Source organism: Spermophilus citellus, assembly GCF_964194105.1.
Source record: "Spermophilus citellus genome assembly, chromosome: 13".
NCBI classification, from domain to species: domain Eukaryota; kingdom Metazoa; phylum Chordata; class Mammalia; order Rodentia; family Sciuridae; genus Spermophilus; species Spermophilus citellus.
In genome coordinates this window covers 85,036,248-85,053,212 of record NC_138193.1, presented here as the reverse complement: position 1 = coordinate 85,053,212, position 16,965 = coordinate 85,036,248, and the positions used below count along the sequence as shown (strand labels likewise).

General features: G+C 32.6%; 1 protein-coding gene across 5 annotated transcripts in view; it reads right to left on the bottom strand.

Annotated features, from left to right (window-relative positions):
- MAP4K3 (mitogen-activated protein kinase kinase kinase kinase 3) overlaps window positions 1-16,965 on the bottom strand; it is a 198,672-nt gene that overhangs the window by 33,435 nt on the left and 148,272 nt on the right. For all 5 annotated transcript variants that reach the window (XR_014018527.1, XM_081264490.1, XM_081264487.1 and 2 more), the window contains 6 exons: window positions 12,808-12,866; window positions 7,407-7,445; window positions 7,128-7,181; window positions 5,746-5,788; window positions 3,920-4,079; window positions 2,932-3,044 (listed from right to left, as the gene is read on the bottom strand). Coding sequence is in view for 4 of the 5 variants with exons in the window: in XM_081264490.1 (XP_081120616.1) it covers window positions 2,932-3,044; window positions 3,920-4,079; window positions 5,746-5,788; window positions 7,128-7,181; window positions 7,407-7,445; window positions 12,808-12,866 (468 nt within the window). In the remaining variant the exon portion in view is untranslated. The remainder of the gene's footprint in view (window positions 1-2,931; window positions 3,045-3,919; window positions 4,080-5,745; window positions 5,789-7,127; window positions 7,182-7,406; window positions 7,446-12,807; window positions 12,867-16,965) is intronic.

The window sequence follows — 16,965 nt, the reverse complement described above, 5'->3', positions numbered from 1 at the left end:
ATATGTATAGGAAAAGAAGAACTTAAATTAGCACTATTTGCTGATGATACGATTCTATACACAGAACATCCAAAAAACTCCACAAGAAAACTTCTAGAACTAGTAAATGAATTCAGCAAAGTAGCAGGATATAAAATCAACACCCGTAGTCAAAGGCATTTCTGTATATCAGTGACAAAGTCTCTGAGAAGGAAATGAGGAAAACTACCCCATACACAATAACCTCAAAAAAAAATAAAATTTGGCAATCAATTTAACAAAAGAGGTGAAAGATCTATACAGAACCCTAAAGAGAGAAATCAAAGAAGACCTTAGAAGATGGAAAGATCTACCTTGCTCTTGTATAGGCAGAATTAATATTATCAAAATGACCATACTACCAAAAGCACTATACAGATTTAATGCAATTCCAATCAAAATCCCAATGGCATTCCTCATAGAGATAGAAAATGCAATTATGAAATTCATCTGGAAAAATAAGAGACCTAGAATAGCTAAAGCAATCTTTAGCAGGAGGAGAGAAGCAGGTGGCATCGCTAAACCAGACCTTAAACTATATTACAGGGCAATAGTAATAAAACCAGCATGGTATTGGCACCAAAATAGACTGGCAGACCAATGGTACAGAATAGAGGACACAGAGACTAACCCACAAAATTACAATTATCTTATATTAGATAATGGTGCCAAAAACATGAACTGGAGAAAAGATAGCATCTTCAACAAATGGTGCTAGAAAACTAGAAATCCATATGCAACAAAATGAAATTAAACTCCCATCTCTCACCATGCACAAAATTTAACTCAAGATGGATCAAGGAACCAGGAATTAAACCAGAGACTCTAATAGAAAAAAAAAGTAGGCCCTAATCTTAATTATATGAGATTAGGCCCCAACTTCCTTAATAAGACTCCTATAGCACAAGAATTAAAACCAAGAATGAATAAATGGGATGAAATCAAAGTAAAAAATTTCTTCTCAGCAAAATAAACAATCTGTGAGGTGAATGGAGAACCTGCATCCTGGGAGCAAATTTTTACTCCTCACACAACAGATAGAGCACTAATCTCTAGGGTATATAAAGAACTCAAAAAAGATAAGCATCGAAAAAACAATCAACAAATGGGCCAAGGACCTGAACAGACACTTCTCAGAAGAGGATATACAATCAATCAACAAATATATGAAAAAATGCTCATCATCTCTAGTAGTCAGAGAAATGCAAATCAAAACTACTCTTAAGATACCATCTCACTCCAGTCAGAATGGCAGCTATTACGAAGACAAACAACAAGTATTGGCGAGAATGTGGGGAAAAAGGTACACTTATACATTGCTGGTGGGACTGCAGACTGGTGCAGCAAATATGGAAAGCAGTATGAAGATTCCTTGGAAATCTGGGAATGGAACCACCATTTGACCCAGCTATCCCTCTCCTCAGACTATACGCAAAGGACTTAAAAACAGCATACTACAGGGACACAGCCACATCAATGTTTATAGCAGCACAATTCACAATAGCTAAACTGTGGAGCCAACCTAGATGCCCTTCAGTGGATGAATGCATAAAAAATGTGGCATATATACACAATGGAATTTTACTCCGCAATAAAAGAGAATAAAATCATGGCATTTGCAGGTAAATGGATGGCATTGGAGAAGATAATGCTAAGTGAAGTTAGCCAATCTCAAACAACCAAATGCCGAATGTTTTCTCTGACATAAGGAGGCTGACTCACAGTGGAGTAGGGAGGGGGAGGAGGGGAGGAATAGATGAATTCTAGATAGGGAAGAAGGATAGGAGGGAAAGAGAGAGGGCAGGGAGACCCTGGGTCACAACAGCAGCAGCACGCCCACCTCCTCCAAGTGTTCAAGCTTTGTGGATGGCCATGAAGGGATTTTTAAAAAGGGTATTCTGTGAAAATGAAACTCCTGGTACATGGGATCGGTAACTCTTACATTTTAGCTGATCTGATGTCCATATTATATCACACTCATCAGCAATATTATGAAGACAAGTAAAAAAAATGCTATCTCATGCGTTTTTCATTAATTTCTCTGATATAAGAAGGCTATTTATAGCAGCACATTTTTTTGTTGTTAATTTATGTTTTCTGATGATAGATGTCTTCCACTGATCAGGATTCAATTTTATAAATATTTAAAATTTTTTATGTCTTATGATTCCTAATAAATAATATACATTTTAATAGTAATGCCATAGTGTTTCAACTAACACTTGTGACAGGAATAGCTGTTAAGTCTAATTTCATCATTTCTGAAATGATATCCTCGATTGCTAAAAAACAATAATAATATTTTCCCTTTGTTAGCTATTGCCTCTGTGTAAAAGCAACTATATCAACTACATCACCCATTATGTAACCTATAGTTAGAAATCTGTCCTGGAGTACAACCTATAGCTTTCTTTATGTCCTTATTTTTCATAATTTCTCAGACTATCAAAGGTATTTTCCTTTCCATTTTTGTGGAGCTAGGGATCAATCCCAGGGACTAGTGCATGTAAGGTAAGGATTCTATCATTGAACTATAATCCCCAGCCCTGTACACAAAACTTTTGTTTTGAATATTCATTTTTTAGTTGTAGTTGGACACAATACCTTTATTTTTTTTTATGTGGTGCTAAGGATCAAACCCAGGGCCTTGCATATGCAGGCGAATGCTCTACCACTGAGCCAAAACCCCAGCCCATGTATGCAAAACTTTTGAGAGTTATTTTGTGCATAGTCACGAGAATACTTGTATAAAGAACACATTTTAGAATATCTACTTATTATAATAAACATACTAAAATATCAACACAGCAATTATAAAATATACAACTGGTATAGTTTCACTAAGTGTAAGTGTGAAACTAAATAGTGAAAGGGAAACAAGTACAAGAAGAACTTATAAATGCAAATACCCACTGGCACATCTTTCTTCTCTTTCCTGGAAAGGTTTGTGCCTCGATGTTCATTCTGTTGCTGATATAAAGATCCATCTCGTTCACCATTTAACTGGAAGGAGCCCACTCCATTTCCTTCAATAAGATGTTTAAATACAATGATAAACTATTAATTTTCAGTAAGAAAATTATCAAGTAGAAAGAAAAGTATTAACTCAGAGACAGTTTCATTCTTCATTTGAGATCAGAGTATTTTAGTATTGTAGGAAGAAGTTTTTATATACAATGTTCTTTACTTAAACTTCTATTTGTGGTATATTAGGCAAATTTAAATTCAGGTTGTATCTATAATTTGCTTTAAAAAGGCAAAAAATGAATACTAAATGCATAACTACTTTCACAAAAGGGGCAATTTATATTATGTTATCAAGAAACCTTAGTGGCTCTTTCTTAAATTATTTCTTTTGTATAAGACAGAAGAAAAACAGTGTTAAAAAACTTTTTGTGGTGCTGGGGAAAGAAATTGATTATCTTCCTCAAACAACTCTTTCCAGTATTAATGGTATGCAATACCCAGCAAACAAGGATCATCATCTTTATAAAAATGATTAAAGGATATAAATAAATTAAACAAAGTACCCTCCTCTTTTCTAAAACAGAAGTAGCCCAGAACCCCCTCCCCCACCAAAAAAAAGTTTCCTTGCTCATTCATAGTTTAATTTCTAGTGCTTATATACTGTAGATAAATGATAAAAGGGCATAAACCAGGTTCCAAAAAAGGGGAGGCTAAATATGAAATGATAAGTAAGGGGCAAAATATTTCAGGACTAGATGATAGGGAACACTTTTATTAAAAACACTGAATTATGAAACAAAAATCAAAAAACATCTCCTTTAGCCACTGCTTCTTTTCTCTCCTGCCTCAAAGAAATTCAAAATAATTTCTTAAATTTTTTTTTTCTTAACATTTTACCACTAGCATGAAAACCTGGTAAACCCTCCTCCATTACCTAAAGCAACAGGCTTTTGTGGCGGTAATCGGGGAGGTGGTGGTCTTGGTGGAACATGGGATGGTTTTGCTGGGCTCCCTGACATGGGACATCTCTTGATTGTTCCTTGATGATCTTCCTCAATAGAATGGGTTTCCTGTGGTATGAAGATGGACTTAGGCTGAAATAACACAGAAAAGAAGACCAATGATTAAACGTGTAATTATTTTCTTGAAGTAAATGTTATATTTCAAATTGTGTTTACCAGATGAATTGAGGGTACTTAACTATCTGATTCAGGTTACCTTATTGTTTTAAAAATATGCTAAAAATGGACATGAATATGTGTCAAGTTTTGCAGCTGTGCAAAAAACAGGGGAGGCTCTCTATGTCTTTTTATTAATTCTTTTTTTTTTGTGGGGTGGGGACAAGGAATTGCATTGAACCCAGAGCGCTTAACCACTTAGCCTCAGCTTCTTGAAGCTACTGGAATTATAGGCATGTGCCACCACGCCTGGCTTCTTATTAATTCTTCAAATCTTAAAAACAAGTCCTTTTGATAGCCTCAAATTTAAACAAATCTCTGTATGAGTCTTACAGCTAATGCAAGCTCAGCTCCTTATCAAAGCTAATCTAAACTGTCCCTTAGATGACTCAGTGTCTTTATGTTGATGCTTTTTTTCAGATGAAGGATAGAAGATATATATTAAGGTGTTCTCAAGTTAAAGAAGGCAGCACCACAATAAGGGATACCTGAAAAACTTTTTGTGAAGACAATGGAAAAAACTCCAGTCAGAGAAAGGGTTAGAAAATTTATAAACTTTTATAAATATGCCCATTATTATTATTATTATTATTAATCATTATTACTTTTTGTGGTGCTGGGGATTGAACCCAAGGGCTCTGTGCATGCAAGGCAAGCACTCTACCAACTGAGCTATATCCCCAGCCTCAACGTGCCCTTTATTATAAAGATTGCTCAGCACTTATTTCCTTGAAATTTCCAAGACTTTCCTCAGAAGTTTAAAAAGGAAACAAAATACAGCAATAAATTTGATGCCAAGACTGGTAACAATCCAGCTCTCATTTATAATACCCTGATTTCAAACTTTAAACCAAATTATTTTATAATTAAAATGTGTGATACATATGAATTTATAAAATAAATTTATATTATCACTATCTTTTTAAAATATTTGTATTTTAGTTGTAGTTGGACATAATAGCTTATTTTATTTATTTATTTTTATGTGGTGCTGAGGATCAAACCTGGGGCTTTGCCTGTGCTAGATAAGCACTCTTATCGATGAGCCACAATACCAGCCCATATATTACCACTATTTATATTAACTGATTTTATCCTTTAAGAAACTTATCAATTGCAGTTATTTTTAGTATTTTATAATGATTGTGCTTGGCACAAGGCTTTTGATGTTAAATTTTTCTTGAAAGTTATTGTTTTATTTTGTATTTTAAATTTATGATCTTTTTCTGAAAATTAAATATTTGTGAGGATAAATTACCATCCTACAACTATTTTCAGGGATCAGTTAGTAGACTGAAGATTTTGAGATAAAAAAATATTAGAAGAAACATGCATTTTTCTAGCCCAAGTGAAATAACGCTCATCTATCAACACACTTATTTTCACTGTGAAAATTTCTAAGACGTAGAATGAATACTAAATCTTAGATCATAGTTAGCAACTTCCTAATTTTTCTTTGTGGGTCATAAATAAAAATAATCTAGTGTAACTACAATACAATATTAAAGTGGCAGAACAATAACACACACACACACATACACACACACACACAGATTTCAAATTGAGAAATAAACTTGTCTACCTTTGGTGGCAGAGGTGGTGGAACTTTTGCTTTCATGGTTGAACTAAAAACACAAAAAGTTTAGAATCAGCACCCTTTATTTTACACATAAATCATCACTAAAATGTGATTATGTTTTCAAATCTATATGGAAGAAAAACCTGCAAAAACAAGTACCATTTTCTAAGATTGTGAGTTTTTACCGAAATATTCTGTGAAATGTTTAAGTTATCTTGAATGAAGTATCACTCAGAAGTAATTGGGTAGATATGCCTCTTGGTTTCAAATATTATAACCCAAACTGGAAAAAGTGAATAAAATTCCAGTTTATTTCAATTAAAAGAAAATAATAAAAGAACATAAGCAGCACCTGGTAGAGGAAAAAAATGGTATAATATAAATTACACCATAATCTTCATTTGTGTTATTTTGTTAGATATAAAATATCTTTGATGAACCTCATCAAAGGTGATATATGTGGCTCTATGAAATGATAGGCAGAATTTGAATGAAGCTAAGATTCATTAAAACTCAGGATAAGTTTCAGAAACAGAAAAAATTAAAGATATCCAGAAAATACCTCAGATGAGGACCCTGAGGCCCAGAGGTTAAGTGACCTGACTCAGAGTCAGATGATAAGGTGAAGAGGAAAAACCCACGCCCAAAAGCTTGTCAGGTGCTCCTCTCTACCTGAAAACTGCATCTTTCTTTATCAAACAAACAAACAAACAAAAATTATTAAATTTAAGGACTAAGAGGTAATACACACATAGTAGTAAAAATATTCCCCTTTAAAAATTCACATATATATCTAAAGTGTTTCTTTGAAACATATTCAATGAAACTGAATCAAGCATAAAATAAGCTTCTTTGTAGTTGTAGTAATTATAGCAGCTAGCAATTACTAACTTCAATAAAAAATTGTTTTTTTCCTAAGTTGTTATTAACCAGTGTGTTATCAACTGGAATTGTGTCTCCCCAAAATTCACATGTTGAAGTCTTAATCCCCAATGTGACTGTACTGGAGAAAGGGCTTCTAAGAGGAAACTAAAGGAAGAGATATTGCCCTCCTCCCTCAGATGTGCACACTCTGAGGAAAGGCCAAGTGAAGATATTGCCAGGAGGCGGCCACCACCAGGAACCAAACTGGCCAGTACCTAGACCTTGAACTTTCCAGCTTTTGAAGCTGTGAGAAATAAACTTTTGTTGTTTAAGCTACCCAGCCTAAGGTATTTGTTTGGGGCAGCCCAAGCTGACAATAATAACTGTGATAGAAACAAAGGAAAGTCTGTGGTATGGCCCATGATACTATATCACTAATTATGTTAAAATTATTGTTAGATTTAAGAAATCAGGTCAAATGACCCTTTTTCTTTTTACCAAAGAAGAGAAACAAAACTTACTGTTTGGATTCATCATCATCCCCCTCATCATCTTCTAAGTGTGCCACATGTCCTCTAAAAAAAAAAAAAAAGGATAATGCCACAGTTACTTTACCGAGGAGCTTAAGAAGAAATTCTTGAAAAGACAGGAAGGGCTTCTGCAAGATAGAATTTTATTTCTATTTCTTTACAGGCTAGAGTAAGTTAGAACAGACTTTTCCACATGACAGACCAGGGAGCAAAATGACTCTACTCATCTGTGACATGAAGTATTTAAAGCTTAACTAAAAATTAAATTACCGCTGATGCAATTCTTCTTCAACAGACTTCAGAAGACTCCTTAAAAGGAAAAACAACAAAAAAAAAACTAATGTTAACAAATAAGCAAAGGAATATTAACTATATATTTTTATCATTTTAACCTTACCCATAATTTTTTTAAGATTCACTTTTTTACCATTTACTGATAATTTGCTATAATGACAACCTCTGTACCATAAAACAAATCATAGTTAATGAGACAGCTCTATTTTCTGTGCTAATGTCTTTGTAAATGTTAAATGAACAAATTAAATCCTAATGTTTATTGAAAAATGCCAATTCAAACAAAAGACAACTCACCATGAAATATCACAACAGTACTGACAAAACAATAATTGCAGGGTCATTGTCAGGGGTTTGTTTCCAGGATCAAATTTTACCTGGAATATTATACCTGACACCTGAAATTATATTTTCCTTTTCTTAAAGTAAGGAAGGTGACACACTCTGAAAAAAGTCATGCTCTCAGGCAATCCTACAAAATGAAGCTCAACATGTTGGATCTCTCTGCAGAAGCATGCATGCATGTGATGTGAATACATGAATGTAGTAGCACTTTGCTTTCACGGAAGACACTCACTTACCTGAAGGCTCTGTTCTCCAGTGGTGCACTGGCAAACACATTTACACTTTTGGGAGACTAAGCCTGTATCAGACCAGGTGTGAGGATTTTACCATTAGGAGCAGTATATAAAATTTTAATTTTCAGGAATGTAAGAAAATTTGAGACATTCCTGAAGTTTTCCTTACTTCTTTTCACTGCAAGTTCATGCAGTAATACCACCTACTTTATACTCTTTGAGCAAAAAAACTCAATAACCTCCTCAAAGCTACAGTTTCTGAAAAATACTGGGGTAAGAGGGGTTAAGCAGGAAATTTACTCTCTCTAAAAGCTATAAGAGTAGTTTCTAATCATGTTTTCCTCCTAATATATGGAAAAACTATCTGTAGAATTATCAAAACATAAAACTAGAGAAACTGAAAAGCATGGTTATCTACTTCAAACAATGAATAAATAGAACAGCCTTTAGCCATACAATATTTTATTAGATCAGCTTAATAACAATATAAGTTTTAAAAAACAACAGTTACGAATCTAGAATGGAAAATAACATAGAAAAACTAATTGTAAGTTCTATTTTGTAGACAAAAAAATTGACGAACCACAGTCAATATCATATCTATAAAGCTCTCCCAGGGCCAGCTCTAGGATGGCAAGAGCTTCTGGCTAGAAGCAGTAGAGCAAAAATGAGGACAGGTTTTAAACCAAGATCTCCTGAATCTAACCCTGCCCCACCTTTGAGGGCCATGTGGCCTTGGATGCATCACTTTGATTACCTCATGCTTCCGTTTCCTAATACTTTAAATGGGAATTACAATAGTACTTATCCAAGTATTTGAAGCTAAAATGAATTAATATAGGTAAAAGCTTAAACTTAAAAGAGTCATTTAGGACACAGTAAGTACTTCATTAGTGTTTTATTATTTTTGACTAAGCAACATTTTTTGAACTAAGTCCAGGGATCATGAAGGTCTCTTAGTCTCCTGAAGGGGTTCTACTATTTTTATTTATTTATTTATTTATTTATTTATTTAGTGAGAGAGAGGTGGAGGAGAGGGAGGGAGGGGGGGAGAGAGAGAGAGAGAGAGAGAGAGAGAGAGAGAGAGAGAGAGAGAGAATTTTAATGTTTATTTTTAGATTTTGGCGGACACAACATCTTTGTTGGTATGTGGTGCTGAGGATCAAACCCAGGCCACACGCACGCCAGGTGAGCGCTCTACCGCTTGAGCCACATCCCCAGCCCCAACTATTTTTATAATACACACTACCTAACTTCCCATGAAGTCAAAGATGTATCACGAGAATTAAGCTGTCTTCTATTGAGTCAATGTGGAGATTTGCAAAAAATATAAAACAATGCCACTTTTCCTAATATTACTTTTTTTTTCAGAAAAAGTAGCTACTTTTCATTAAAAATGTTAATAATGGGCTTCAACAAAAAGTTTTCTGTATTATACTGACATACATAAAATCCCTTATTGCAATAATTCACTGTAGGTTTCATGTGAGAGCTATCAGTGGAGCTATAAAGGTGGCACTGGAAAGAGGTAGCATTTGAAATGGTTTTTTAGGATGAGAAATTTTTAAAAACATAAAAAATATTTATGTTATTTAGGATGATATATTATTTTAAAATAAATTAATAAGTATCTTGAAAATTCTTTAGTTTAATTTGCAGTACTATAAATACTGACATTCATAATCCATATAAACAAAAGCAATTTGAAGTTCTCAATAATTTTTTGAGAATAATGGAATTCTGAGTCCAAAGATTTGAGAAGGCTGCTTTAAACTATTTTACCAAATTAAACACTATGTCTCTGAGCTGTAGAGTGGGCTTGTCTAGCATTTTAGAAAATGTGAAAAGTATTTTTCTTAAACAGATTTTTTTGAGGTATTTCTTTCTCCAGCAGAGAATATTAAGATTTAAAAATAATCACAAACAGAACTTACTGTCCTTTCACTTTCAGTTACCATATATAATTAAATTTCTACGACACCCTAATCTTTAAAGAGAAACTTAAAAAGAAAGGCTGAGTAAAAGGACTTGGAAAGGCAGCTTAGCCATGGCCCACGACTCATGTTTAGTTTTTATTCACTTATTTTTAAATATCTTACTATATGTTAAGATATTTTGTTAATAAAGTTATAGAATTCATATACTGGAGAAAAATGTGATACTGATTTATTCACCAAGATTGAGTGCTACAAAATAAATAATGTTACTTATTCACTGGTCCACTTGAATTCTTCTATTATGGAACTTTTATAAAGCGAAAAAAATAATAATAATAAAATTGAATTACTAAGTCATTCTAATTTCTGATGTAAATTTTGATGAAAAGTTAAAAACGGAACAATGTACAGATTTAGTTCACACAGGAGAGGTGTAAAACCATCAAACTGTCTAACAGATTTAACTAGCTAAGGAATTTATGCTATAGGTTACTAAATTCTTTGAAAATCGCCTAATTGCTTCCAATGTGTATGTAAATTTCTGATTACATTTTAAAACAAGAAACTCCTGATTTCTCTAAAATTGAAGAGTTTTATACACTTATTATTCACTTCCTTATACAATCAATAAGTATTGTAAATAATGACAGCTAGTAAGTGCTTACTAAACCCTAAATGTGCCAAGTACTTTACAATGATTGTGCCACTTCACCCTCAGCACTTTATGAGGCAGGTACTATTATAATTCCCATTTTGCAAGAGATAGTGAAAGTAAATTTCTCAAAGTCCAGTGGTTTACAGGAAAAGCTAATTCTGACTTGGGGCTCAGCATTTACTACTACTATACTTAATTGGACCAGGAATTATATAATTCAATTTATTCTTTTCACTCTTACTTATTAAAAGAGACATATCTTTTGTACTTTTGCTCTACATTAAAAACAAAATCAGAAATAAGTGTTTTTTAAAAGAATAATAATTTGTTGATTTTAATTAAATAGACAAGTAGACCCCAGTGAATCAGAATTCAAAAAAAAGGGGCAGTAACCCAGTGTTAATTCCTTCTGTTAAAAGGATACCTCTCTCTGTAACAATTCAATCAGTTAGTTTCCACATGATTTAAAATATGTAAAAACCCATCAATGGAAATCTGTCTGCCTGATCACCTATGGAGAATGCAGGAAATCTTGTGAATTTTAAAACACTGCCTAATCACAAGAATAAAGCAGACATATAAATACAGTAAGAGAAGTGCTACATCCATGCTCATGTCACATGTATGTATATACCTATACATGAAACACAGCCAAAGGTCAGACTTTTGGCCAACCTACCTTGCCAATGATTCGTTATATAGAATACAGTTCCTTAAGCAGGGATCCAATTAATCAAAAAATGAAGGTTGGGCAAATTATTAACATTTTACCTAGCCAAAGTATGACTAACAATAAAAACTATGAATATGACTAACAATAAAAAATTAGGCAATGGGAGTTAAGGAATTCAGAAAAGCATTTAGTGATGGGGCATATTATTTTGTATTTTTCAAGTACATAATTTAAAAATATCTTTTAAATAACCAAAAAAAAGTTAAATAAAATATTGCTTCCAAATTATTCAGTTTCTTAAGATACACCAAAATTTGCTAGTAAGTCCTCAAAAATCAATGGTCTCATATTTAGAAAAGATAATTTAAAATACATAAAATATTTTGTTTATTGACTCATAATGAGATAAACTATTCTTTGTTGACTAAATAGGAAATAGTTACTATTTGGGAAAACTTAATTTTCTACCAAGGAAATTTTATAGTTATTTTACATCTTAAGAAACATAAAGATTAAAAATAACAGAAGCTTAATAACATTATCAAGGCTAATAATACTTCTACATAAACCCCTCCTATTTAACTGAAGATTAGTTGAATCAAAATCAATACATTTCTCTAGGTTGTCATTCAAAGTCTTTGGGAAAAGACAGTATATTTAAGAAAAAAGTTAAATGTTTAGTTTATTAAAAAAAACCATGATTATTTTAAACTAAGCTATTTGTTATTAGTCATTATTTCTCAACTGCTTAACTTAAAATGTGGAAACATATGTCTCAATTCATCGATATAACTGAAATTATACTTTGAATTCCTAAGCTGTTTTGATTACTACAATAAATATCTGCATTAATGAAAGACTTCCATTATAAATTAGTTTTTATAATGATAATTAACCATGAATTCAGGAAATGAGAAGGGGAAGGGCAGAGGACAGACTCCCATCTGTTAACTGGTGTAAACTCAATTTGTAAGTTGCCTCTTTACCATTGTGCACCTTATCACTAAGATGGTGCCTTGTACAGAGTAGGCACTGACTGCTAAATGCATTTCTTGCATGACCTGATAACTTTTAAGACTTCAAGCATATATTTTAACTACTATCCACTTTTTCAAAGACTCTAACAGCTAAAAAGTTAAAAATATACATTTCTTAGGGTGAATAATTCCAGTGTTTTCAGTGGCCAATACATCTGGAGATATAACAGCAAGTTTTGTGTGGAATAAACAGGTTCATTCTGGAAAGAAATAAATTGCTGAAATACATATTTATCTTCAGTTGGATTATATTTGGTTTTCTCTAACAAGTAGGATAAGCAGAGTAGCTTGATATAAGAAATTTAAGTTTATCCTCTCCACTATAACAATTATTAACTAAAAGTGACAAGCAGGAAAGCACTGGAAAAAAGTTAAGGGCAAATTATAAAATATATTCACAAGCCCAACATAATTTATTGCCTTAAATATTAAAATATAATATTAAAGGCAATTGAATTATTTGAAATTTAAATTAATTTTTCAAGAACTTTACTTACTTGTTTCCACCTAAAAAGTAACTACCTTGGTGTCCGTGTCCATATTCTAATTGTAGATCCTAGTAGTGCAAAATAAAATACATAGCATCAGAGTATTATATTACATATCATGACACACTGTTATATATAATTTTAAAAAGAGAAGCCCCAGACCCTAAATAAATCTGTATTGCTATATGTTCTTAAAAAAAAAGGTACGGTAGGACTTCCAACAATAAGAGATGTGCTTGTTGTCCTGATTTTAATTATTTGAGTATTTTTCTGGGATTTTTTCTGAATGATATATGCAAGTTTCATTTATGGCTATTGCTACTGTTATAAACATTTAAAAATTAGGTCTTTAGAAAGAAAAAAGCTGAAATGAAGTATTTATTCTCAAGTTATAATGAAGCAAAAATCAACAGAAAATAAGCAACAAAATCTTGGTTTGGTTTTGTATACAGCACCTGAAATAATTATGTATATATACACATTCACATATTTCTATTGATGCTTTGGCTGGTAATTAATTTTTTAAAAGATATAAAACTGGGTGTTATTTTTAAAGTAAATCATTTATGCAAAGTAGCACAAGATTTAAACTGCACTGAAGGACTTTTAAAGACTATTTTAAACAGTAAAACAGCAAAATTTCAAGTGGATATTAAGGAAATTGCTTGACTATTTAAACATTTTCACTGAACTTCACTGAATGCCATGGGCTACAGAGTGTTAAGAATTAAAATTCAAAGGAATGCACAATGCTCCTGCTTTCCTCAAACAACTTCTAGAGAAAAAGAAACATGCTTTCCACCAACCATGGAAAGAATGAGGTAAAGTTACCTTTTCTCCCCTTTTAAAAAAAGACACTATTTCAAACACCATTTTAACTATAAAATAGGGGAACTATTTTAACAGTTTAAATATATTTTACTCTCATTAGAATATGCTGGATGTACTTAAAAGTGCTTTTTATTTTACAGACATCAGTTGCAGGATTAGGACTTGATGCAAAGCCAACAACCTCAGAGCAACATTCCAAGGCTAGAGTTATCTGCAGTCTTTTCTATTCTTCCATGGCGCTTGAAAGAGATCTTCTCTAGCACCTACACTGCCTTGTAATCTATTTACAAGCCTATAAAACAGCAGTCAGGCTACAAACTACTCCAAGAGAAAAGGTCAAATCCTCCTGCCTTCCCTATAGCCTGTGGTCTAACACAGTATCTGGCAGACACTGTGTCCTGAATAGATGCTTGTTGAAATGCCAATTGTTTATTTTCTTGCACACAGACAACTTCACTCTTAAGATACACAAATATAATTAGATCACAAAATACTAAGCCTAGGAATATGAGGATTCAAAGCAATACTTTGTATTTAAGAGAAAAGCCCTTTAAAATTTAAGTACTCTAAGACCTGTCAAAAAAATATATGATGAAAATCTAAATCAAAATCTTTTAGACAAGGCTCAAGTTTTGTCTTCTTCAATATTTGTGTTCTCCCATGCATATTAATCAATGCTCTTACCAGTGACAGAAAAGGTAACACACATTATAAACAAAGATTAGTTAACTGTCACATTGATATTGCATGGAATTCTAAAAAGAAGGGACATTTTTCTCTTTAATTTATAATGATATATCTTAATATGATAAAATAACTGGTATCACAAGACTGCCTCTCAAGTATTTTGCCACATAATTAAAATGATCATGACTTTATACAGCAATCTTTAAACTTTGGTATTCAGTAAAGAGAAGTACTAGTCTCTATTAATACACTTCTAAGTTCATTTTCTTCAGGGATAACTTAAGCTCTCTACTAGACCACCAATATCTCTAGCCAATATAATCTCTCAAACCTTTAATCAAATGACAGCTTCCAAAACCACACACTGCACACAGTGGACTTGACTTCTGTATAAACACAGATGTGTTGCAATATTCAGCTCAGCTGTGACAATGAGCAGGCAGGTTGATGACAATGGTTAAAAAAAAATAAAATCAATTGAGATCAGCAGTATACTTGGGAAGGGAAAGAGAAGAATATAAAACAACCAAAGTAATATTTCAATAGAAAACTGAGCATGGACTCATATATAGAATAACATTCGGTCCAAGAGAGATGTACACAAATCCAAGTTTGATGATTAAACATGTCAAGTTTTCAAGTTCTACCAGGAAAAGTTGAAAGGGGCTAGTTCTTTACCAACAATTTCTTCTCCTAAAATCAAGTCATGTTATAGCAACCATGGGGCAAAAACAATGTGCTAGCCATACTATCAAGTAAAGCAGCACACTAAATCCTCTTAGTATGTGTCTAATCTCATTTAATGCAACCATTATTTACCTTACAGCTACTATTATGACAGGAATTTGGCCAGTAAATCAGACACAGAAAGTGAGAACAACAAAAGGAAAGAAATGAAAGTAAAACCAGAGCAGAGTTAGTAGTTATTTACATATCTTTAGGACAGTCTAAGAAAGACTTATCTAAAAGGCTTTTCAAAATGGATTTGAAAGCTATCACATGTTGGAAAAGTACTGCCAAAAATATGCTTAGAAAAGCACTCAAAGTAACTCCAGATGATGGTAGTGTTTGTCCATCCTTTTAAGATAAGTAAGAATACATTGGGAGCATGCAAACATAAAAAAAAAAAAAAATCAGTAGCATTAACTAGGCATCAACTTATTTATGAATGGCAATGCTTAATTACACAGTAATACCAATAATAACAAAACAGAATGAAAACATGCAACAACCTAGCAGAAATTCAACTTAAAGGCTCAAACAAAAGTTCAAGATGGTTATTGTAGCACAATTAAAGTAAATTTGGGGTCAGAAAATCTTAATGTCAGTGGTTCACTTTAATGAGTGCAGGAGTATTCCTAAACTTAAGATGGAAATTCTAAGAAACATGGCATGAGAAAGAACTGAAAAAAGAACGAAGGAGATAATGTGGAACACTGGAAAAGGAAACATATGATCAAGAAAATCTTATTGCACTTTTTAAAAAAAGTCCCTTTGGGAGATTGCAAAGTGTATACCTGATGAGAAAACAGCAGGAGTCAATAGAATTGATACAGTTGGCTATAAAAACACAAAAGAAAAAATAATTTAGCAATATATCTTAACCAAGAAAAAAAATGAGCACAGGTGAGGAGAATTGTTTTCCTCATCAAACAAACAAAGAGAGAGAGAGAGAGAGAGAGAGAGAGAGAGAGAGAGAGAAAATTATGGCATGAATAAGGTCATTAGTGACACCTTTATAATGTGAGAGATGATTTACAGAAATAAAGAGGGAGTGAATTTAGGATAATGCAAAGAAGACGGTTTATTTCTTAAAATGTCAGAAAATCAAGTGGGGTTGGCACATTTACTAGTCATGCAGAAATCTAATAAAAGCAGAGGTCCCCCTCTGGGTCTCAAACAGAATACGTGACTTATACTGCAAATTTGGAAAAATATCAGTAAGTTTATTCTTCAGAGCAATGGTTATTTTATGTTCCTTTATAAAAATTAACAAAGTATTTTATATATAAATAACTTTCGATATACTTCAAAATACAAAGTAAAACTAAGCTTATTAGAGAAAAAATAACATCAACTGTTGCAGATATGTAATACAATCTCAATCTCAAGATAGCACTTCGTAGGTTAAATACCCCCACCCATTTTGGGGGGGCTCTGGGCAAAAGTCTTACTACGTAATTATCACATTACAGTGAGGTATGTTGTTTTTTAACTCAGTCATCTTTCAAAATTTAAAGACTTTTCTTACAAATTATCAATTCTAAATATCAAATTCTTTTCTTCTGGCTTCACATATTTTGATTGCCAATTTTTTTCAGGTTGCTTTTTGGTAGCAAGAAAAATTGAGGAATAATGTTTAACATGCAAACTACAAAATAAAAATACTTGGCATTTAAGACAACTGGAAATCAAAAACAATATGGAACCTTCAAGCAGCAAGTTTTTCAAGAGTAAATGTTTCTTCTAGAGCCCAAAAGATTTAGGACCAATCTCTGGTGCCAATTGCCTATTAAGATAAGAGCCAGACATTTTGGGTTCATCATGTTTTTAGTGGCCAGCAACACATATTTGTAAGAGTTAAAGTTTCCATGGTTACGCCACACCCATTAGAATAGCTACTATCAAAACCAAAACAAAAGAAAAAAG